The following is a 26,470-nucleotide window of genomic DNA, read 5'->3' on the forward strand; positions in this document are numbered from 1 at the left end:
CTATTCGAGAGTTATATATTTACCTGATAATTGTGCTTAAACATGTTCCACAGAGGACGCCTGAATAAAAAGTAGCTGGTCAATTAAACCTGTATGAGACAACATTAACTGAATATATGAGTGACTGAGTGATTAATAAACATGTGCCGTGTACAGCATTCGTCGCCATGGTAATCTCAAACCACTGGTACGACTGTGGGAGGGGCAAGGGAGGGATCATACCAACCAATGACAAGCGCTGTTTTTCTTGTATCTCAAGGCAAATATTTGCTCAGGATTTTCCTTGTATCTCAAATGTCTCGTATGTTGGAGCACTCGTATGCCTGGGTATTACTTTAGTACATTTCTTGCCTGAAGAGGCCCTTTAATATACGTGTTTATACTGTTAGGCTGATTATTGTGACACATGACAGTTTATTTTCTTCAATTTTTTACCAATTAATTGTCTTTACTGGTAAAATGTTCGCAGAGGCTTGTCGCAGAGGCGTTCTCTAGATACCATCATGCCATCACTCTCATTTTTGCTATTTATTTATGTAACTTCATCCTGCGTAGCATGAATGAAAAGTGCCCAATGTCTGTGGGAACGGTGGTTCATTTGTATGTGAACCACACATTACACTAATAAGGACTGCTGCTATTGAGGATAGGTAGACGTCACATAGTGCATTTCTAGACTTACTGCAATGCAGAGTGAGCCAATGCAACCCAGATTTTTTTTAATGATGAGTCTATTCAATTTAATATTCCCACTTTGAGTTTAAAGAGAGAGCAAGCCACAAACTCAACATTGATCTTCAACCAGGCCGAACAACTTAAACACTGAAAACTCACAGTAATGTAATGAGATCCTTTCTTTCCCAATTCCCATGCATTATTTTTTTTTTTGTTGAGTCAGTCAGAAAGGTAATATCAATACATTATGTTCTTTATTGAACGAGGGGTTCACTGGTGTTGTAATGCCGGAGTGCATTAAATTGAAAGGTGTGTTCGATTTATGACTGGATGTTTTAAAGGAATAATCTGATAAAGAGCTTTAAGATTGAAATCCATAGAAGTGAAAAGAAACTTGAAAGGGAGAAAGCAGGAATAAAAAAAGGTCAACATTTTTAGGTCATAAATAATGTAGGAGTACCTGGATTAAATGTGCATTGCCAAATTAAGATTTTGTAAAAAACTAAAACATTTCTTGCACATTTTAAAGTTCAATTTGTGTTTAATTTAAACACAATATTAGTAAAATTAAACTAATTCTTTATCCCACAGGCAAATGTTTTCTGTATATATTTGTTGTAAAAGGTACCAGCATTGTAATATGGGATGGTGATGAATGTTTTAACCATACCAAGAAATGTATGTACTTTAGTCAAAATGATGCCTGAATTTAAATAGAAACATTTTAAAATTGCCTATATTTTTTTTTACAAATGTGAGGTGTGAGTTGATGATTTGTTTACTTAAGTGTGTGAGCTATAATGGGACAAAGAAGGTGTCTCATGCTAGGTATAATTAGGTTGAGGACAGATGCACGTCGTGGGCAAACATTCCCATTTGCAGCCATCACACTTAAAACACAGTGTGATTATTTATCACGGTCAACACAGAAAAAAAAGTGTTATGCTTGCAAATGAAGTGACATTTATTGTTAATTGCATTGTTACATATGTCATTAGAGCAACCTCAAAAAGCTTTTCATTTGCTGGAATATGTGTGGCTAAAATTAAACATTATTTGTACCCTTTTTAGAACTGTAAGTACAAAAATAACTACTTCAACTTTGATGTTGAAGTGTAAATAAATATATTTTGATCTTTTCTTGTCAAAGATTATCTTTCCACCTCCTAGTTTATGGGAAGGAACATACAGAATCAGAAGTGCATGTTGTTTTAAAGAAAATTGGGCTTGGTTGCTTTTCCATGGGCATGTTTGTAAGTTGTTTAATTATACAGTTCCCCAATATCTGATTGTGGTTTGGCTAATTCCAAATGTTTGTAGATAACCACCCACCGGGGTCTGCTGGGTCGACATTTACTTGAGACTTTATGCCTCTTAACTCTAATTACATCATAAAATGTCAATGGGCAAAGAATCCATTGTGTATTTGAAAAATACACAGTTAAATAAACTGGAAATGTTTGGCCTAATGAGTAAGATTCACTCAGAAACTATGAGATTACAATTATAACTACTATTTAAGTAACAGAATTCTTTGTGTCATCGCTAAAAATGGAGAATGCCCACTGTATCATTGATTTATTATGGCACTGGAATGCAGATTTTGAAAGACGGAGCATGGCACAATGAAAGGTTCATTAGTGATTTTTTTTCCTCTACGGGAGTGCATTGACACTGATTGGGACAGACAGCATCATTAAAATACAGCTTGGCATGCAACAAGCACTGACAAATGTGGTATGGTGAAATCAGTTAATAAATCACGCTTGTTAGCGTGCTTGATTGTGATTAATAATTCATTATTTTCAAAATAATCTGTCCATTTGCATCTATCAAAACACATCAATTAGCAAAAGCAATTTGGGTTTCTCGTACAATGTAAATTGACAAAAACCCACATTTTACTTTTCATTAATGAAACTATGCATGTCGTGATGAAATTTGCATAATTGGACTGGCTATAATCAACCAATTTAAATATGTTCAACTACTTTGCTTTTTGTTTGAATAGCTTTGTTTTCATTATTGGGATAGGAATAGTATTCCAAAGCAATCATTTCTTTTCTGCATCTCAGATGATCTCCATCTATTTCAACCCTTTCCTATTTATCTGGTCTTGACTCTCCATGCGGATGAAGTTGGTGGGGATTGGGGGGTCATGCACAACACTGCTGACTCTTTAAAACACTAAGCATAAGAGTCATTCATTTTTTTGAACCGCTACATTAGTTACAAATACTTTAACAAATTCACTGGAATTAATGTATTCTTTTTTCCACATTTGAATGCATGACCTACTTGAGTACACTACAAGAGTCACTTTAATGTTATATGGCAATATGAAGTGCAACTTAGAATGTGTCTTCAAATTCTGGAGTGTAAAGTTCAGCGACTTGGTTGTAATCGGGGTTATTACCGTCCCTTTTTCTCTCTACCAACTGCCCACGGGATGAACTTTAACTACTTTGACCTCATTTTGTATTCCTGGAAGTCTGTAGCCTTACTTAAAATGACACTTTGTACAAAAGGTCCTCATTTATTACGTCCCCTAATTTGCCCCCATAAGTCCTTAGGTCTCTGACCCAGCCACTCAATTCATGTCTTCCGATTATAACCAAGGTAGTTCTATAACTAAACCTCAACTGACATTCAGGTTGCATGCACTCATTAATGAAAATGAACTTAAAAGGACAAAACCAAAAATAATTAAACCATTAAATGTGACATTAAGGATACTCCAACACCAAATCAATCCCATTTTATACAATATAAATAATCTTGCTTATCTATTTAGGACATTTATTAAGATTATTTTTTTTATATATCCTTATACTGTATACCGTCTTCTTTTCCTTTTTCTTTCTCGTACTTTTTTTTAAAGCTTTCATAGAGTAATTTAAATTCTGCAGGAATGACCTTTGACCGTAAAATTTCAATATCATTTGAATGCTACAATAGCTGAAAAAAAACATGTTGTTTCCATAGCAATCCCACCTCCTCTACTTTAATTATATAAAATATTGCTCCCACATATAAATGCTAATCAGCCTAAATTATTAATCACGGTCTGGCTTCCATCGGAGTTGAATGATGTTCTGTTTATTCTATTCTTGAAGAAAATTATTACTGGGCGGCCTGGCAGATGAGTGGTTAGCATGTCAGCCTCACTGTTCTGCGGTCATGGGTTCAAATACAGGTCGGTCCACCTGTGTGGAGTTTGCCTGTTCTCTCTGACCCTGTGTGGGTTTCCTGCGGGTACTCTGGCTTATATGGCATGTATGTTTTTGGAATTTCAATCCCTCATCAGCATTTTCTCATTTTTTAATTTTCTATATGCACTGTACACATTGCATATGAATAGACATTCAAATCCCATTTGCATAACCAAACAAAAATGAACATTAGGCAATAAAAGAAAATTTAAGCTAGTATTAAATATTACATAACACTCATTTGGCCTAGATACTAGATCCACTGGTAGGGGGCTGAATTTTTTCCATTGCTAGCCAAATTTATCACATACCTTATTCATACAGATTAGACAGTTAGATTTGATCATTTTTAATTTTTCCCTCTCATTAAGGGTAACTTTGAATCTTTTTAGCAATAATGGTGGAGGTGGTGGTGAGAGGGTTCTGCTTTTTCCATTGTCAGGGGGTTGTCGGGAATCACTAGCATGATTTGTTTGGCACAGTTTTTCAAAAATAAGCAAGAAGCAATCAAGGAGAACACAGAGTGCAACAAATCACACAGGGCCTGACGAATGACCAAGTCGGCTGTCAGTGTTGCCAGCCATAATAAGGCAGCAGTCACACATCTCAAAAGTTCATGTTCATTCATATCTCCCCTTAGCCAACTTATTGGGTATAGTAGTAGAATTCCCCATGATAACAGAAACAAGTGGTTTCTCTTCCTGAATATCCTCTCCATCTCTTCCTCTGCACATGCTCTTATGCTGGAGTAATAATGTCTGATCCCAACAGTAAACAGAAGCTATGGCTCTTAGCCAGTAGTAATTATGTACATGTGTGTTTGTCTATGTTTAATCTGACTAAATGTAGTTAGATTCATTTATTAATTTGCCCGTCTACTTATGTTTATGAGGGTCGAAGGGAGGGTGAATAGAAGCAGGAGAAGACACCGTTGCTCCGAGCAGTAGGTCATCTATCAAACAAGTGGGAGAGAATGGCCTCGACAGAGTGAAGCTGCAACCGGCCCTTTTTGTAACTGCACGACAGGACCTGAAGCGGGCTGATTACTCCCAACAGGGCCAGCATAGACATGCTTTGCTGAGGATCATGACCTGGTAGGCTGGATGGGCCAATGGTCAGAGGGGGTGGGCTGGTGGTAGCCACTGATGTCCCCTAAAGGAAGTCTGTGCCATAGACAATTGTCTAAAGTCATTAAGGTTAGATTTAGACATGCGTACTGATTCAAAGGCACACATTGTGCTATTTACACAAAAATATTCTCTATGGACTGTATTACATAAAATCTACAGTCATGGCCAAAAGTTTTGAGAACAACACAAATATTATATTTCCACAAAGTTTGTTCCATTAGGGTTTTCCAGATGTGTCTATGGTATGATGACCTACAATTAGAAGTATTTCACAAATATCAAAAGCTTTTGAGGGCCGGACCAAAAATGAGCGAAATAATTAACGTTTCAATAGAGAGGGATGCTGGTGTATAAATGTTCTGAATTGTTTTTGGTAAAGTGACTGGAGTTTTTTAATTGGCTAATTAGGGAAGCTCCCTGGGGTAAAGAAAGTTGCGCCCATGGCGAATCAGCACATTGGGGCCTTATTTTTCATCCAGTCTGATTGATTACCACACTTTGGCAGCTGAAATGCACCTGTGACTCAAACACCGACAGTGTCGTGGCCAAATCACGGAACAGATCCCTTGGTGAGAGCTGTATAGTGCTGGTTCATCATGTACATCCATAACTAAATACTAATTGTCATTTAAAAATAGCTGCTTTCAATCCCTGTGGTGATTTGCGGCATACACCTGTTTTTTTTTTTTGTCAAGTCAATGTCTTGAAACAATACGAGAATCACACAATGTAATAGAGCGATATATCGCAGAAAAAAATCTGTTTTGAAACACCTTTACTGCATATAAACAACATTTCTCATAATGTCTGTTACATGCAAATGGGTAGTATTCATTTTGTAAGTTGGTTAAACATTATAATACCACTAAAATGCTTAAAAGTATTGGAGAAGCAAATAATTATAAAGACAAGATGGTGCGTTTTCTATTTGTGGAAAAAACAAATGAATTCAAAAATACTCTATAGAAGAGTATAAGGGAAAGAATGTAGTGAAAACGCTTGCAAGTTGATTAAGACGGACAACATGGAAAAAGTCAACTAAAATGAGATTTGATGGTTTGTAACAGAAGAAGGCAGTCTGTGAGAGCAATAGGTGAGTGGTAGAAGGAAAACAGGATCAGGAACATAATGAAACGACTTAAATTATGGCCTGCCTAGCAGAGCGGCGCTTCTGGTCCATTAGCTTCTTTTTAATTGGGTGAAAGGGCCTAAAGAACCAAGGTCCAGAAAGCGGAGAGGTTTTGGGTGTCGAGTTATTCCTGTAAAACATTAGCGAGCGATCCCCTTTCTGCCAGTATGAGACCTTAGACCACAGACGGCGGCCCTCCTTTCATCATTAACCTTTACCTCTCTCTGAAATGACTGCATAATCGAGGAAGGTAATCTTTTGCTCAGCTTTGAAGACCTTCTGCACTGCATTCACTTCATCAGTTTCCACTCTCCATGATAAAAAAAAAAGCAATTTCTTCCACACAATGAGATAAGACTTGACAGTAACCCTTTCATTTTTTGCTCGGAGACATTTAACACCTGAAATATGTATTGTTATTAGCATAGAGTCAATCTATGACAGTGTATTAAAACCACATTAAAAAGAGGAAAAATATATTAGATTATAAATAAGATGCTTCCAGTCCTCATCTAATCAGGTTTATATGGTTACATCTGCAAATTTGATGAAACAATACAGTATATTAAATATTAAAACGTCATTACATAAAGCGGAAGATGTTTTAATCTTCTGAGAATTGTCTCCCACACATTCTTTACTGTTAAAGAATGAGATAGGCAATTTAACAGATATGGTTTAGCAAAACATTAATCGGTCTAGTGACATTCCCAACAAATACTGTGTTATTAAAACTGGTTCTAGTACAACAATGTCCTTTAATACAAGCAGATTCACCCCCTTTACCTGAAAAAAACCCCACACAGGCCCAGGGAGAACATGCAAACTCTACACAGGTGGACTGACCTGGATTTGAATCCAGGTTCCCTACTGTGAGGCCGACGTGCTAAACACTCATCCACTCTATGCAAAGGACCTAAAAATTAATTAATCCAATGGAGACAGTTACCTTGGGATAAACAGCTCCTTTAAACATTTCTAATCATTGAGACGGTGACACTAGAACAGCCCAGAGGCAACCATCTTTCACAAGGCTCAATGATAATCTGAATTTACTTATGTCATTGATTATGTGTGTGCAAAGCAAAAAGTCCATTGGGCTTTCAATCCTGCATTTTCGGAGCGACACCAAAACACAGGACAAACAAGATTAATAATAGCCTGCACTCCTCGTCCCCTGGGCCAAGCGGCTAACAACTCTTGACAAAACAGGCTTTCGAATGGCAGATGGATTGTTTGCGGAGATGAAGGGATGTTGTATTGGGACCATAATTAAGAGAGCAGGAGATGCCTGGGTGCCTTCTTTTCCCAGAATCCCTTTGAAAGAGCCTTGTGAAATTAAATCAGCCTGCGACAGTTGCCATAGAGAATATCCACTTGGGAACAGTGACCACAGATGCGAATATATACTAATCAGACTTTCTATCGGTTGAAGAATATATGTCGTTTAATAAATGTGAACAATACTCATGTGATACAATAAATAAGGCATTCAGTCCTTGGGAGAGTTAATTCAGAGTTGACTAAGGTATTGAACACACTCAACAACATCTGCGCTGCTTGTGATGTCAGACGTGAGCTGCATGCTTTTATGAGATTGGCCTGGATGTGAAAGTCGAATTATTTCAGAAATCATCTTCAACATCAAAGTTTCAAGTTAATTACAGCCTGGGGCAGCAAAATCACATTTATCACTGTCTAAAGATCAGATAAGGTATAATAAATGATTTTTACTGGGTGGTAAAAGTTAAGTTTAGTCAATTAAAACTTAGGTCAACATCAGACTTTGAAAAAAAAAAATTAAATTCTGTATGTTGAAAACATCTATTAATGTGAGAAAACATTTTGTCCTACATTCAGCTCTCTTAAGGAATACAGATGGAAGTTATTTTTCTTTCACATTTTAGTAACATTCAATTCTATCTTTTTGTGCAGTCTGTGCTTTCAGACATTGGAAATAATCTCGTTTAACTTCCATGGCAAGTCTCTTTATAAAGATGGATCCACTCGAACCCCTTTAACATCTCGCAAATGCGGAGACTGGCCTTGCTGCAAATCATTTGTACCAGGGAATGTCAGGAGAGGCAATCCAGCGACTCCTGACAGGGAAAGGGATATCAGACTGGCTCAGATTGACATTATTTGGAGGCGTAACCAATCATGTATACACAACATTTTGACATTGAAAGTGTTAAAGCTATGGCACTGGGATCTGTGTAAATAGATGATTTGGTCAGAAAGCAATATACACTTTCCATTTCAAATGTGGAGTAAATTCCCCTGAAGAGGTTTTTTTAAATCTTTTTTTTTAACCATCTTAATAATACGCTCTTTTATACAAGAACAGAATAGCAACCACAGAGCACACTATTAGCTACCAACTATAAGAGGTTCCATAATAGCGCTAGTAGGTTTAGTTCAAGTGTTTAAGTCATCCAACCTTGACTGATAAATAACTTAATTAGCTTTGAAGTTGATGGCACAATTTCTGGCAGTGTGTAATCCAATGAGTCTATTGGTTTTTGGAGTGCATCTTTGGTTTTCAAGTTAACTTGCCTTTTTACTTTATATTTTGTTAAAGCGCAAGGCGAGACGCTGATGAATCAAATCCCATGGAAAGAAAAATGTTTAATCAAGTGTAAATAAAGAATTCAATTTTTGGAAAATGTAAATACCCGATATTCTCCAGAAATAGAATGCAACTGTTGTCAGACATTTTCAAAAATTAAATTAATCCAATTAAATTCATGTATCTCTGATTGTCCCAGCTAATCATCACGCATCGGCCTTCAATTGCCTATCCATGCTTGAATGGACCAAGGAATGAAGCAGGCCTTGTCTGAGTGTCGGACTGAAAATGATATATTGCACACGGCCCAAAACTGTAAAAACTGTGTGCCTATTTTTTTGTAAATTTTAGCTTCTCTTTGCCTGTTTTGATTGTATCATTTGTTATGTGCTGCACTATGGTGAGTTCTATGATATAGATTCTTTGAGTTCCAACTTTTATACTAGGTATTGTCCTTTTCTTTTAAGGCACACTTGTCATGTATGCTGAGCTTCACTGAGCCACAATTCATAGTCATATTCTTTGTAAAAGAAGTCAAACAAACAAAACAAAACCATTCTTCACGACTTACTTGCTTTTTCTGTTCCACTTTCAATTTTGTAAATATAGTGTCTTTGAGATTTTTGGAAGTCGTGATCATTTATTTTTTTAATACTCCTTGGATCTGTCATTTAATTGGTCTGTCAAAAACCTTTAAAAGTTTTGTTAAAAGGGCCACTTTCTCCATATTTTGTTAGTTTATTTCCAAATGCATTTTTGCCAGCCCAATATACTTCTGTGTTTACAATTTATAGCGAAGAAATCACAGGGAGAAAGAAAACAATTCAAACTCACCAGCTGTTTATACTCAAGGGCTTTACATCCAGTAATAATTTGATAGACAAAGCCTTGGTTAAAGCTTAGGGAATGTGAAAAATTTGAAAACAAAAACATGTTTGCTTTAAGCATCGTGACGCTCGTGTACAATAATGCAAATGTCGAGCTCACTGCCATGAAAAAAGTGGATCAGGCAGCTGTCACCAATCTTAAACCAACACAGAAGCCTTGCGGCAGCGCTCACACCTGACACATCTAATCAAGAAGAGGGTCAAAATCCAGGCCAACGCCATCTGCAGGGGAGCATCCAAATGTCCGTGCAACTAAATAAGAAATCGGAAGAAGATCTCCTTCCCTTCAAGCCCCATTTATTCTGCCTCAATTTATTTAAATTATATGCAACCAAATAAAACCCTCTTTTATTTTATTTATGAATCCATTCGAAACTGCAACTAACTAAATCTAATCACTATTTAAAAGACGAGTAAAGTTATACGATAGATTGGATTGTGTAATTTACATTTATTCAGCAAAATTCCAAAAGTGGTACATTTAAATTCCTCTGGAGGAAATTCAACATTCAATAAATCACCATCCATGTGCTTTTGCTTATCCCACAGATGGGCATGATTGGGGGTGAGTTTAAGCCCATCTCAGGAAATTTTGGATGAGGGCTAAGACACAGACTGATTGGTAGTCAAAAAACAAATTTAGACATTTTTTCATACTGACATTTATGCCAATGGGCAATGCAGCTAAGAACTTCATATCTGTTAAAAAATAAGGTCAGCAAGCAGAAAGCCCAGATATTTTTTTGATTTGAATTTGGGACATATCTAGTTTCACATTTCCCCTTTTTATTCATTCATTCATTCATTTTCTGAACTACTTATTCTCTCAAGGGCGCAGGGGTGCATAACCCTACCTAAGTTAACTACAGGGACGATGAAAGGGACACCCTGAGTTGGTGGCCAGCCAATCACAGGGCACATAGAGACGGATAACCATTCACACTCATACCTATGGACAATTTAGGATTTTCAACTGAGGTTACTCCGCATTTTTTGGGGATGTGGGAGAAATATATATATATATGAAATATCATATCATTAGCAAGTTAAATGAGATTCCCAATATACTAGAAACATCCCTCAGAATTATAGATTTACAGTGATCTTACCAGACTGTACGTAATGAAGTGTAGTAAGTGTAAAAAGTTGGTTTCTTTAAAAAGATACTCTTGCTTCTAAGCACAAGAAGATCTGAGGGTTTCTAGATTGTTTGAACATGTTTAAAGATGGACATCAAATAGAACGTTTGATATTGCCCTTTTAATTAATTGAGACATATTTCCGTACCTTGCATCAGTCATGAAACAGAGACTACACTAAATGGCTCAGGTATTATCACTTTTATTTGTATGTTAATCATCAATCTGGGAAAAGTTATCAGCTGTGATACCTATTATATTTATAATGAATCAATTGAGAGTTGAATTAATCAAGTCTAATTCTGTCTATACTTGGGCCCAAAAGAATTGATGCCTCTCTATTAATCAAAGTGAAATGTTCAATTTTCACCGAAATAAAATGAAAAAAAATATTGATGGTGGTGGCCAAGTCCGGTCCTCGAGAGCCCCACTCAGTATGTTTTCCATATCTCCCTCCTCTACCAAACTTGAATCAAATGATCAACTCATCAGCAAGCTGTCCAGAATCTTGACACCGATCCAGATTATTTGATTCAGGTGTGTTGGTGGAGGGAGATATGGAAAACAGAACGGATAGGGGCACTCGAAGACCGGACTTGGCCATGGCCATTACCTAGGGGCAATGTAGACTATTCAACTACCCTACAATGCATCTTTTGGGTATGTGGGAAAAAAGCCAGAGAATAAAACCCATGCGAGCCAGGGCAGAACATGCATACTCCACACAGGAAGGTCCCAACCTGGGATCGAACCCAATACAAATTTAATGAAGTGTATTTAATCTCACAAAAACAAAATGAAGATAAGGTACTATAGGCTACCTCTTTCTGCCAATGAAAGGAGTCTGCCTTTTTTAACTACACTACTAGAACATTAACTGGCTGAGAGGGACACAATTCCGTAGTGTACTGTAAGGATTGGATCTTTTATTTGTCTAATTTAACCTGATATTGATCCCTTGAAATGTGTCCAGGACAGTGATTGTTGATAATTGTAATAAAGGAAAATATTCAAGCTGTTGTTTAAAGGGTAGCAAATGGAATTCAAAGGCAGGGAGCAATCAATAGAAGGTTTTTCTAATGTTTATTATCAGGATGGTGGCACCATAAGACCTAAATGTATAATTATTGGACATTACTAAATTAAATGAGGATACTCCATTGGGAATGTAGAGATGCATCAAGCCTCAGGAAACGACAAGCAAATTAAAGTTCAATCCTAAATGATGTAAAGTGAATCCGACTGTGTGATGTCAGCAGGAAGATTCAATAAGAAAAAGGCAACATAGGCTTTTGACCTTTGCAACTATGCAAAGACTATAGTTCTGTATTGCGAAATTGCAGGACTGTGTATGTTGTAAAGTATGAATTTTAAGTATGTGGAGGATTAATATTCAATACATTGACAATTCCAAAGGATGAGAAATGACAGGAAGGCATTTTTTTGTGCCTGTGAACAAAAGTAAGAATGGAAATAATGCACTCCACGAATTCATTCTCACAATAACAAAAGCAAAGTTTTGCATTACAAAGAGAGAAGGCAATATTTTGGCTGGTCTAGAAACGCCATCTTTGTGATACGATTATTCTTTAAATTGTTTATGTTTTAATGGCTTGGCTTGACTAACTAGCGTTGACCAATTTAAAATTGTTTAGTTGGTAGTTGTGTGAGGACCATGAAATGAATTAGAGAATTTACGGTACTGCTCTACTACTAAAAATTCAAGTTACAAAAAAGTCCTGGAACCAATTAATTTCGTAAGTAGAGATACAATTCTGTACTTGATTTCTGCCACGTTTACTGCATGCATATATCAGTTCTGCTGTTAAGTTGGCAACTCCACATGTTGCTGACTGTTGAATCTGACTGTAATGATTCCCTTAATTGGGACCTGAATAAGTCAGCACCACAATAAAAATGTTATATGCACTGTCCTTTAATTTGAAAGAGGGGGAGACTCTTTCCTGTAGCTTTTAAGGTTAAAGAGCACATGGCTGACAAATTTGCCAGTGCCTTCAGCCATGACATTGTTTTCACGTATACCTCAAAGTGACTCGTCAGGCATTGACACTGGTAGACGTTTCTCAGAAATGTGCTTCCTGTAGGAATATAGTGTAACCACTGCAAAATGGCCAGAGAGCCTGAAAGAATGGGAGCCCAAAGCAAGAATGGTCTTAATATAAACTGCCTACACTTGGGTGAGGCAATATTTGATTGACTGGCTGTTGCAAGAGTGAGCAGAAAAGTGGATAAAAGACAAAATGTGTACACAACCACAAAGAGGTTTCTAGAACATGATGACCTGCAGGCATAGGGATTAATTGGCTCACAATCAGGGCCTGTGGAAAGGTAAAGTCAGAGAAATGCAACGTGACTGAGTCAGGAGGACGAGAGTGACTAAGAGCTCAACCTGTGAAATAAGAAGGGTAAAAAAAGAGAAATTAAGAAATGCGACAAAAACCTGGACTATGAGATAAACTAAAGATGTGACCTAATTAAAAGTATTCACACAGAAAAGCTCCAAAGCTCTAGAGTATTCTTCCACATTAGATATTCTATCTTTAAGTGAACACTTGCCGCCATAGGATTTACCCATGGGCCATGCTATAGTATGTTCAAACCAAACAATGCAGCCTGAAGCTTCTACCAGGGTTTGGCCCATGTATTCACTATTTGTTTTTTTCTCGCTAGTTATCATCCAGGGGCGGCACAGCTGGTGAGTGTTTAGCGCGCTGGTCTCACAGCTCTGGGCTCCTGGGTTCGAATACAGGTCAGTCCACTTGTGTGGAGTTTGCATGTTCTCCCCAGTCCGGCGTGGGTTACCTCCAGGTACTCCAGGTTCCTCCCACATTCCAAAGACATGCATGATAGGCTGGTTGGATACTCTACTCTTGCAATCTGCCCACGTGTGTTTTAGCCACTGTGCTTCTCCTTACACAAATAGATAACCAAAACATGCACAATAACAACCTTTGCCGGACCCACCTGCTTGTATTAAATAAAATAGAGATCACACTGTACTTTGTTGTGATGATATTCCTATCCCAGACTAAGTTCTTCTTTCGGCAGTCATTATCCATGCGGCCAAAGCAGTTTTCATACAGATGATAGTCTTATTATGAGACATAACAACCCTCTTTGCTGTCTTTCTAAAGTGATGGAAGATATCTTCCTAATGATAGCCTCGTCCTTCTTGGCAAATGGTAGATTAATTCAGTCCACAAAAGGCAAGTGATGGCTACGTAAGTTTCCCCTTCCTTGCATTGCAGAGGTTGATACAATAATTGTGTGATAGATGGACACTAACTGAGCTCAGAGAGGGAAAGAGAGAACAGATGAGGAGATAGGCTGTAAAATATATCTTTAAAAGGCCTCAGTACTCTCATCATATGTGATAATGTTGCCTGGCATACTAACACCTATCTTGCTTGACCTCTTCTGTTATGTCCTGTTCTGTCCTATTTGCTTTTGTCAAGTATAGTTGTCAGGTTATGTCACACATACGGTGTTACACAGTCTTCTCATGTCATCCATGTCACCTTAAATCTTGGATTTTCTATCTCTTGGATTGCTGTTTTGTATGAATACAACACCCATGATAAATGGAAAGAACTCATTAAATTTTCACCTTCAGAGCTGAAATTTTATTAAGAAATCGTCCCTCATTCCTTCTTTTGTGATATAATTGCTTTGGTGAATAGAACAAATGACACATTTAATTTATCATTAATACAATTCTGACTTTTCTTTAGAAAAAAATTAGTTCTCTTAAAAAAATACATGTTTTCCTCTCTTTCATGATATTTTTAAATCATTCATTTCCATGCCACTTATTCTAATAAGGGTTGAAGAGTTCATGATATAAATAACTTCTCATTAAGATATGATTGTGTATTTGCCAACCCTACACCTGCAGATCAGAGACCCAATCCATGGTTATATGAACATTGTTGAGCAGTGCTCATAAATCTTAATTACATCTGGATTTGATGATGTAGATCTGCGACCCAGTGACTGAGTGGTTAGCGTGTCGGCCTCACAGCTCTTGGGTTCTGGGTTCAAATCTAGGTTGGTCCACTTGTGTGGAGTTCGCATGTTATCTCCGGGCCTGTGTGGCTTTTCTCCGGGTACTCAGGTACCAGGTTTAGCAGTGTGGAAAATGAATGGATGATACCGTGTCATCCCAATCACAGTTTCCAAATATACTATCATGTATTTGCTAATGTTATACCCTCTCGCTCGATACTTGGTCCCGTATTCTAATTAACAACAGCCTATTCCTGAGCCATCTTGCTAAATATAGCAGAGCCATTTGAGCTCGAAAGTATTTCATGTCTACTTTGGTGCCATTACCTCAAAAGTGGCCTTACCTGTCACATTTAGCAAATGTAATGAGCGAAACGTCTTTTCTAAACTCATACATTCTTGCTTCCTTTAATCACAATGAACTCTTGCTTGATCAATCCATTCCACAACTGTGATTTCATGATTAACCCAAACACACACCCGCACACACATCTATAGAAACACACACACACACACACACACACACACACACACACACCCACATTTCTGCTGCCATTCGCCCTTGAATGGCAGTGACTGAGTGCTGCAGTATGGCTTTAAATCCTCTCTTCTCGTGGCACAAATGAATGGCTCCTTATCGTTTCTTCTTGTGGTCTTCCCGTATACTAAAAGTGTTCCCCTTTTCTACACTCTGCAGAATTTTCTGGCATTTTCATATCTACTCCCCCACAGGAAAGTTAATCACTGCTGACATTTCAGCGTCAAATACAATAAATGCAAGCTCGCTTTGTCTACCTCAACAGTGTTCACACACGATCCCTTTTGTGCAGCCCATTTTGGAGCCATAGTCCATTAAATATGTGACGTGTCTGTCACTGCGCAGTGATTTGCATCTTCTCCCATATGGTCCCAGTTTTTATAACATTACTCTTTTTTTTCATGAACTGTACTTCCTTCCTTTTTACTTGATCAACAAATTATTTCCTTTTACCATCAAGAGTCTTCACCATCTGCTCTATTTTATTCTTTCACACTGTGAGGAGAATTTCAACTCGCAGACCACTTTCAATTCAGGCCCTTCCTGCAGTCATTCGTCACTCCATCAATTCCCATGTAGCCTTGCTCAGATTTGGCCCTACCTTTGCCCTATGTGCTGCACTAGAGGAATTGCCATGGAAGGCTGCACAGTGAGTTCAAACTCTTTCAAATTTGGGGTTTGGTTGTTTCTGACATTTCAAGACGTCGCTCACAAAATATCAACTGTACACAGATGGAACCAAGAGGCTTTGACACAGCAATAGCCTCTATTAGTGTAAATCTTTCATTACATATCGGAGCTTCACAATATGTACACCAATTATAAGCAGTCAGTGATGGGTTAAGGAGAGTTTCAACCTTGTGTTTGGTATCCAATAAACATCCTCTAGCTACAGTTATCTCCAAAGGTTTTTGGACAAAGACATTGACATATTTTACAAACAAGAGGCCATCTTCATGAATGCATGCTATCCATTATTTAATGTTACTTTGCAAAGCATATTAATTACTATGCAAAGCATACCAACATTAACTTACAGGGGAAAAGCACTTATGGAGAATGAATGAATAGCAATTATGGAAAGAAATGAAAGGAAACTCACAACCTAAAAGCTAGGAAGAAGCTTAGTAGTGTTTATTTACAGTGTGATTAAAAGCGCATTAGATATATTAATATAACCTCATATTAAATAAAGAGGATCATACATATACTGGCATGCAAACTTGAGAATTTTAGCTTACAGAATAGCGGTACAATTTCTAATTGCATGGATTTCGTATCTCCTATAAGGACAAGGGCAATGAATTTAAGAGTGAATACTTATGGCTAGCTCCATTATGGCTGCTGATTGGCAGGATGCCTAAAAAAAAGCCCTATACAGACCAGCAGAAGACTGCCAGGAAAAAATTGTGGCCCTAACCACACAGCTGGAAACCACTGGGGCAATGATCCATCAGCTCCAGCTACATGTATGCAAACTTAAGAACTGATGTGATCGACGGACCAGTAACTGTCAAAGGAGACATGAAGCCAGCATCACATCCAAATATCAGTCAACATCTTCACATGCTGTGAGACAGCACCTGCTACATGGTGTACGCAATCTTAAGGAGGACTGAGGTGACCGACGGACCAGTGAGCATCAAAAGAAGACATGAAGCCAGCACCGCATCCACACATCAGTCAATGTCTTCACATGCTGTGGTAAGCAATGCGGATCGTGGATTAGGCTACACAGTCGCATTCAGTGCACTCACAAGAAATGGGGATGCATTGTCATCATTGGATACAAAGGACAACCTTCATAAAGTAAGTAGGCACTAGCACACAATTGAATCCCTTTTGACTCCCCCGTTGTACCGTCACAAAGGGAAAAACAGCATGTTGAAATCCTGATATAAAGATTTGTAGATATGCATCGATGTCCCTTTGTTTGAATTTCCGCAAAGATTAGGCCTACTGAGCTCTATGTCGAAAGGTCTGTGTACAGTTCATTCTTTTTGGCATTTGTTTGTAGCAAAAGCATACCTACTTTGCCGACAATTTGTTTGTACGGGTAACCGTTTAAATTGTGTAAAATTGACACTTGATGGAAAAGAATAATTGAGAAATTAAAAATTAAAAATTATATACAAAAGATATTTACTTACTGACACAATACGAACAAGCAATTGCAAAGCGACTTTGTCAGCTTATCTTACAACAAACAGCTCATGAAGTGATTGGTGAAACCCGTTAATGCAAAACGAAAGTTTCTCTATCACTTGTATAGCCGACTAGCAAACATGGTCCACAGGTTTTCTCTGAAGGGCAAATATAATGACAGTCAAGATATAGTATTATATGGAATTTGCTTTGCTAAATTGAAGCCCTAAGTAATTGCTCTTGTAATGAGAAAACCACTTAAAAGAACATCAGAGTGCTTCCCATATGTTCATCTACCTCATACGCCATAAAGTGTGTGGGGGACGAAGAAGCTCATCAGCAGTGGATGCTGTCAACACATCATTGTTACAGTGACACGGGCAATACTCCAAGTCCACAACCATTCTATTTTCTTTAAATAATGTTCTGTAAAAATTGACCATTGGCAACGCCCCATCCCAAACCTGTGCCCCTCTCTCTCACTATCTCTCTCACTCTCTCTCTCTATCTCTCTAATAAAAAAGGATAAGTAAATGAATAGTATATCCACCTATCCATGCAGACTTTTTAGTCCATCTGCTATCCACAAATGAAGCAGATCTAAATGAGTAAACAGTGTGACATTATTTCCACAATGCCAGCCTCTAATAGGCTGGCCACCAATTCAAGGTGTCCTCCGCCTCTGCTTCGAAGTCAGCTGGGATAGGCTCCAGCACCCTCCGTGCCCCTTGTGAGGATAAAGCGGTTCAGAAAATAAATAAATGAATGAATAATTACTTTTGAAACACACCTCTCGAAATTAAATTTGCTATTCAGTTATTCTGCAATAAGTGGAATATATCAAAATGAAAATTATGATTAGGAAAAGATTATACACCGTAACATTAAAGGGCAGACTAAAACATTTTAGGACCTTTTAGGGAAGTAAACAGGCACACACACATATAGACACACATCAGTTTCTTACTATTTTTTCCGTAGTCATTTTTAAACACCGCTTAGTTTGGAGTAGAACAGCTGTGGACCTCATTTGCAAGCGTCACTCACACCAGGCTGGCATGTTCTGCTGGCTTGCTCGTATTTTTCCATTTCAAAGCCCAGGTGTGTGTGGTGGTGGGTGGAACTCCCTGCATCACACCTGCGATCCATTTCATCAGGACAACAGAGCTATAGCTTTCCTGGTATCATTGCCAGTTTATCATCTCGTGCCCTTTGTTTTTGCCATTATTCACTCGATTTGTGAATCGTATGTCAAGGTATTAATGTATTGCTTATTCTCACAATTATTTCCATATAGAAATTTTACCATTAGTGATAAATAAATTACGACATTATGTCTTGTTTACAGTTTGCTCTCTGCATTTCAATTGACCTCTTTGTCGGCACCATGGGCTGACACTTGCTCAGACTAAAGCCAACTGTGGTGACAACCTTGTGGGCAAGGCCATTTAGCTCAAGGGCTTGCCTAGAGGAATGTTTGTCATCTTAGTCCAAATCAATTGGAAAAAAAAGCTTGGCCTTTTGCAGTCACAAGTGAGGCTGGTGTGATTTTGGGTGAGAAAAAAAATATTGTGTTCTCACAGTTGATGTTTTTGTCATCGTCCTTGCTTTAATTTTCTTTCATGTTAAGTTAAAGCAAAGAAACAAGTAACCAGTAGCCATTTGGGAATTCTCCAGAAATCACGAATCTTGCCTAAATGCATAATAAATAATAGGGAAAAGTAGTACTGCAGAGAATAACACAATTAATAATAAACTGCTCTTTTCCTGAGGAACCAAGATGCCACCAAATAAAGCCAATTTTTTTAGACAAGGCTTTTGGCCCGTTATTTTTTTATAATTGTCTTTTAAAGCTGCGTGGAACATGGATAATTATAAAGGTTAGTGTCTTTAAATGTTCGACCTATTTTGTTCAGCCATATGGGACTTTGGTATTCCTGCATTATTTTTTTTGTGTAGTTTATTCAGCTAATGCAGCTGCTCAGAGAAAAGTTTGAGAAAATATAAAGATCTATTGATCTGACTCAGATTAAACAATTTTAGCCCGATAGACACATTGGAATGTCTATCAGTTATGGTTGTGGCTGAAATTTTGCAGTGTGGGAATCACAACGCCTTGTATACTGTGACAATTGTCACACAAGAATGATTTTGAGTACAATTGTCCATGCCTGTCCTTTTTTTCTCTCTTGAGGGAAAAACACCCAAAAAGCAGTTATTTTAAACTTGGTTGAACCTGAGTTCAAGAAAGAAAAAAAAAGAAAAGTCTGTGGATTTAATGGTGGGAACAGCTGACGGTGTTAAATCCTTAATGACGGTGATCCTGACAGAAAAGGACAAGAGGTCAAAGGAGAAGGACAGTGCTGATCCTACCTCCAGCTTTCATCTAGCCACAGGCTGCATCCATTTCACAGCACTCATAATCAATTCCTTTACACCCATGTTTCTCATGTAAGTGAGATCTGATCTGGAATCAATTCTACTTTGGTGACGGGAGGTGCCTTGCTGACCTCATCTTTTTACCATCACATTTGCATGGAGCATGTGAGTACCCCCACGCTTCCAAAGAGTCTGTCAGACAACAATTAATATGCATGTGGGGAAACATAAAAACGGTCGATTTTATTTTTTCACATTCAATTGAGCAAGTATTTGTGTTTTTTTGTGTGTGTTGTATTAAATTTCCGGGCTAGATAAAATCAGAAGAACACAAGGATGTAATCTGTTTCATCCATCTTGCCTCCGCTAGAAGTAATTGTGTCTGACAAAAAATGACCTATCAGCATCTTTTCACAAGATAGAGTTGGAGCTAATGGCATGATTTAGATGTGGCGAAAATGAAACGTGACTGGGCCCTTGCAAGCAACCAAGGGCATTCAAAGACATTAGCCCAGTTGCGATTGGAAAACTTACATTAAAGATGGGTCATGGATGGGTCTTCCAACAGAATAATGACCCAAAGCACACAGCAAGGAAAACCAAGTACAGTGGTTCTATAAGAAACTTATCAAGGTTCTGGTGTTGCCTTGACCTAAACCCAATAGAAAATCTTCGGGGGATCTTAAATTCCATATTTCTCAGCGACAGACCAGAAATTTGACTAATCTAGAGAAGATCTGTGTAGAGGAGTGACCCAAACCTCCTCTGCAGTGTATGCAAACCTGGTTAAAAACTACAGGAACCACTTGACCTTTGTAATTGAAGACAAAGGCTATTGGACAAAATATTATTATTTTAAAATTTCAGACCCCTCCATGATTTTTAAGTGTGGGAACTTCCAATATACCAGGGTATTCAAATAGATATTAAACTCATTGTATATTATACTTGTTGTATATAGACATTGTATATTAGTCATTTTTTTGTTTTTGTTTTCCTCGGGTGTCGACATTTATAAACATCAAGGTTAGATAAGGCCAGGTGAATCATTTTACTGTCATGTTCATACTGAAAACTCTTACAAACAGCTTTGGGGGAGAATTTACTGTTTTAACAACTATATTTACGTAGGTTGTGGTACTCAAATCACATTTGCAACATTTAGAGAAGATTCTGTTTAACTTTCAAGCGTTTTGAGGATTGGGTGTTGGTTTCTCATCTTTCTGTGTTTGCTATATGGGCAGCATATATTTATGGAGGGACACCCAGATGGGAGCCCCTGCAGGATACCTCATTAAAAAGGGTTTTGTCCAGGTCCCTAGTGCGACGACTCACCGAACATTTACTTGCTGCGTGCACAAATAAACCCCATTAAATAGTTTTGACCAAAATATGAACACCTTCATGAAAACACACAATGGCTTCATTTCATAAAGGATATACGGGAAACTGTCTTTTGATATCAAGATAGGCTCCAGCAACACCTGCATCGCCGACAAGGATGCACAGTATAGAAAATGAATGAATGAGTGGATGTATACATTGGCTTGCATTCGTCCCTTAACAATTTCCTGACGGCAGATTTTAATGCACCCAATGCATAAATCTGAATGCCTTCGCAATAAGAGCTCCAAATAATCTTTTATTTCAAGTAAATTGATGATGATGCCAAGTTATGATAGACATTGTAATCAAATTGCCGTTTAAGTGCCTGTTGATTATGTTTGCCTTGAAGCAATTTAAACTAATGTACTATAAAATGAAAACTGCTTTTGATTCAATCAGTTTGCTGTTTAAAGCACGAATTCTCCACAAGGGTTCTGTGGTATATGAGAATCACAAATTGTATAGGAAAATGTCCAATTTCATTAAATTAGGTCTAAAAATAATATGTATTCATTCTAAATGTATCATATATAAATAAAGTTATACTATTTCCACATGTGACATCAATGAGCTAGGCAATAGGAACACAACATCCTGACTAATGTTTACAAAATTACAGGTCACAAGTGGTTAAGTAAAAAAAAATCTGGATGTGATACAACATGAATGTCAATTTGAAATGTTATTGAGGCACCAGACTTTTTTTAGTATTTTTTCATAGATAAAATGAGAATGTGTTCTACTTTAACCGTGTATTTATTTGATTGCAACTGTGTTTGAAAGTTAATGTATTCTACAAACGTAGGTTTTGAAATTTAGCACTTGGTGACATCACACTGTGCCTTAATATGGCAAGTAACTTTCATCTTCGTTCTTCCGATACTTCCGCAGATACGAAGTGTTGTGCACAGAGAACACTTGTCTGAAAGTTGCTACATTATCGTTCTAAAATGTCCCACATTAAATATGCAGTATATAAAATAAAGCATTAATTTAATCTATGTTCTCTCTGTGCTTGCGTGGGTTATCCCCGGGTACTTTTTTTGGCATTGGCACCACATTTTGCAATAAATGACAAAAAGGATATAAAAAGACTTTCAACTTTAATGTCACTTTAATTAATTAAAATCTCCGATTGTAATTGGTTGCTCTAATGTCGAATCATATTTTCAACATTTTTAAATTTAATAGGAAATGTATCATCCTGGCTGAAACATTTCTTACTTGAAGCTAAATCACAAAGTTTCGCTCCTTGATTTCACAAATGTTTTCCTGCCAAAGTTTGTTTTTTTTAATCATCATGGGTCCAGCGTGCTGTATTTGCCGCACTACTCATTTCATCTTCCCTGGATATTATCCTAGCTGTTTGTAAAAAATAAGACAGTTTTGCTTGAAGCGTAATGCTTTTGGGATTGTGTCATGCCGTGCCTCACCAGTTTTCTCAAGTGCAAAGTTTCTTTATGCTACTCTGTACCTGCAAACACAACCTGAGGCGCACTTTTAATGAGTATTTAGAAAACAAAGAAAATGTTGAATAGCAAATGGAAAGATAATTCCCCCTCCAGATTTTTATTTTATTTTCAAAGCTAGATAGTAGTTAGGCATATAAAGTGAAGTTTGCCAAACATAAAGGCACACATGACACATGATACATGATTATAAACAAATTCCTTCTTGGTATGAAATAATAATGAGCCAGTTGCATCCGCACTGCTGTGGGGAATTTACACTCAACAAGACAAAAGAAAAGCAAAAGAAACACAAAAAAAAATTGCTTCCATTAAACAGAATAGATTATCAGAATAGAAAAGGCCCCTGCATCAAAGAATCGCTCTTCTTTTAAACAAAATCAACTTTGTTTTTTTTTTCCACACAAAAACGGTTACTTGCAAGATTCTAATGCTGATCAAAAAAAAAATATGTATCTATAACAAGCCATTCCATTAGGAAATTCATAAGAGACAGTGATAATTGGGATCATAATTGGAGCTGATTCAATTAGTTTTGTTTTAATCTGACTGTGTGCAAGCAGGTAATGGATTATTATTGTTATACACATCGAAAGGTTGATGGAAAATGGTTACAATAAAAAATCATTCAAAAAGGTAAAGTAAAAGGACATCATTTTTTTTAAACAGGCACAGGCATAAGGAATCTTTTTGTTTTTTCGTAACTATCCCAGCTGACCAGTTGCCCCACCAGGCCACCCAACAGCCACTATATTCTTTAAAATATTTCAAAATGAACCAGTTATCATTTGTAGTTTTTATCATAGAAATATTTCAAAAAAGTCAGCCAACGAACACAAGCAAAATCAAATCAATATAAGTTTTTTATTTTATTTTTTTTAACTGAAAGTTGGACCACTTTTAATCTACTCCAGCACAATTGCTGACATGTATTATGCATGCATTGATTCTGGCATTTCCATTTGGAGGATCAGCTCACTCCAATCCTATCCCCCGACATACATCTGTCTATTCAGGGTCAATGTTAAAGGAACATTTTGCAGCATTCATATTTAAGATGTCTACTTTGTGTGTAGGTGGTTAAATCTTTACAACTCAAGCAACATCAATCATTTTTTTTCTTTCTTTAAAATAGTTGAAAGAAATTCAGTTCGGAGTAACTTAACCAAATGTAACATTTAATGTGATGTGATTTTGTTTTTATTATTCACTTTTGTTTGCTATACACTGTGTCTGCAGGCTTCAAAAAGCCATCTGTCATCCTGTCTGCCAACATCTGTGATAGCTCAACAATTATCATTATTTCTAGAAAAATGAAAGAGAAGAAAAATTAAAGCGCCGACATGGTAGATGAAGTGAAAGCTGTGCCGTTTGCTTTCTTTAAATGTGTCACTCATATTTCCTTCACCTTTTATTCCAGTTGTATTCTAACATCAAAAGGAAGCACTCTATTCTTCTCAGACTAAAATGGACTCTGTGATCAGTTTCATTCCCGTCTTGCAATCATTTCTTGCTTTTTCAGGTACAGTTTGCAGAATAAGAGCTACATATTGCTGCACTGCTATCCCTTTCATTTACATCATTTGTTCTTTTCAGCGGGCACGCATCTTCTTTGTGTCCACAGAGAAATGACTCAGAGCAGAGAAGAGACCTGCCAACTGACTCATTCATCATCCATCACAGTTTTTGTCAAGTTCTTCTCTACCTCCATCAAATTTTGCCCCAAACTTGTAAAGAGGCCCCGATCTTCTCACACCAAGAACAACTCAAATCCTTCCAGTTTACAATTTTACTGAAGTTTTCTGGTGATAAGAAAGGATTATCTGGTGGTAGGAAAGAATTAGCCGTTGCTGAAAGGATTAGGTTGAAAACCTTTTTAAAAAAGGGGTGTAGGAAACATGTGGTATCGTTCAAGTAAGCACAAAGAATGCAACTTATGGTTTTTAGAAACAAAACAAGCATCAATCAGCTGGCATTTAAGTGTCACTTATATTTGATCCTACCCGTTGCATATGATCAGGTCTGAAGGGTATTACTGGTTTCTTGGTTGCTTGTCTCGTCCTTCAAGACTGGACTGGTTCATGACCTATGACCTCAGATAGGAAGTGAGAAGAGTTTGTTCTTATTGGGTTTTTTTCTGCCCTCTGTTGGTCTGGAGGGGTGGCAGACATATCTTCTGCATTGTTGTAGGGTTTGGCTGTCAAGGGTTATCAGAAAGTGCTCACCCTGCCCAGTTCATGAACATTCAGTGTGATGCATGGCATCCATTTTCTATACCACCAGCTATGCTGGGTGGGTTAGGATAGGCTATTCATCTGAAATAGGCCAGGAGGCAAATGGATCCTTGGCTTTATCACCAGTCAGTCAGATGGCATAGCACAAGAAGATGGACACTCATAAAAACCATAAGGTATATGAACATTTTGTCCACAGAAAAATCAATCAAACCACTCAAATTATGTTTTTAACCTGGTCTATTCAGTTTTTTTATTCTAAATACTACTACAGGGGGATGTTGTATAATCTCTTGCAGTTTGTTTAAGTTGTTTCATTTATTTATAAAATGCAACTGGATAAAAGAGAATTTGAAGAGACAGATAAAGAAAGAATGGAGTGAATTTGTGACACAAACGTGATTGAACTATCTACGAGAGTGGGACCTTAGAGTTGGGACCTGGATTTGAAGCCAGGGCCAAATAATCAAGTTTGGACTTACCTCTTGGAGCAGATTTTTCTATTTTCAGTGGTCCATTACATTCTATCAGAGATGTTTTCCATTTTTGCTGTACCAACTTTTTTACTCTAGCTTATAAAGTGCTTTGTGGCTCTTGGCATGTGAAAGGTTCCTCACAGATAAACTACAGGACTTCACAGGCCTGTGGCTATGTGCATGGAATATTAATGAAAGCATTGTCGTCGGCACCCGTGTCGAAATATCTTTAGCAATGTGGCATCATGCATTGCGTCGTGCTAATCGCCACCATCTTGGAGAGGCGGTGATGACACACCCATATGGGGCAAGAGTGACGTGCTATCTGATGATTGTTGAATTTATTTCCGTCACTTTGCTGCTGCTGCTGCACCTGAATGCACCGTGACAGAGAGCCCAATCTCTCATCCTGCTAAGCAGATTGATAAAATACACCAGAGGAAAAAAATACATACATAGAACAACCCTGGATTTTCCATTGAATGGTCAAACTATGGACCAGACAAAGCAGTTTATGTGATGATCCGCTGAATAACCGATTTGTCATAGAAAATCCTGCTGATCCAAGCTGGCTCATTCACTTAAGAGCTATATAGCTTCGATAAAACCTCTCCTGTATCTCCCTCCGAATTATATTTGCAAATGAACTTTTTTTTTTCATTCAAAACACCTGCACAGCTTGCCAATTTCCACCAATGCTTTGCACTCTGATCCCATCCAAGTATAGAGAGGAAATGTTTACTAAATTAGCAATTCATAATAAAAGAAAATGTATTCGATTTTCTATTTTGTGTGCCTCACAATGGATTTTCTTAGGGTTCATTTTGCCTAAAAGTTAAATCTTTTAATGTTAATAACATCTAAGCAGTAATGTATGATTAATTTCTGTCATTTCTTCTGACAAATATTAAAATATAACTAGTTTTTGTCGGATTTTTTTTCTGTGAAAGTCATTCATAGTCACATTAACTTAAATCTACGGTAACCCAAACAGCAAATGACATACTAAGTTTCTTTGGCAGTCTCCCATCTTGTATTTTATTTGTCATTTTGATGGGTACAGACAGCGATTTATT

The 26,470-nt window shown here is 37.4% G+C and overlaps 1 protein-coding gene across 5 annotated transcripts in view; it reads right to left on the minus strand.

Moving 5' to 3' along the window:
• Window positions 1-24,747, minus strand: part of cfap20dc (CFAP20 domain containing) — a 43,092-nt gene extending 18,345 nt beyond the window's left edge. For 4 of the 5 annotated variants that reach the window (XM_077727147.1, XM_077727149.1, XM_077727148.1 and 1 more), the window contains exon 1: window positions 24-167. In XM_077727147.1, coding sequence (XP_077583273.1) covers window positions 24-44 — 21 coding nt within the window. In that variant the 5' untranslated portion in view covers window positions 45-167. Of the gene's footprint in view, window positions 1-23; window positions 168-24,687 lie in introns of those variants that run through there. The other variant, XM_077727146.1, reaches the window with a different exon arrangement.
• Window positions 24,748-26,470: the final 1,723 nt, after the last annotated feature.

Source organism: Stigmatopora nigra, chromosome 10 (assembly GCF_051989575.1).
Source record: "Stigmatopora nigra isolate UIUO_SnigA chromosome 10, RoL_Snig_1.1, whole genome shotgun sequence".
Taxonomy (NCBI): domain Eukaryota; kingdom Metazoa; phylum Chordata; class Actinopteri; order Syngnathiformes; family Syngnathidae; genus Stigmatopora; species Stigmatopora nigra.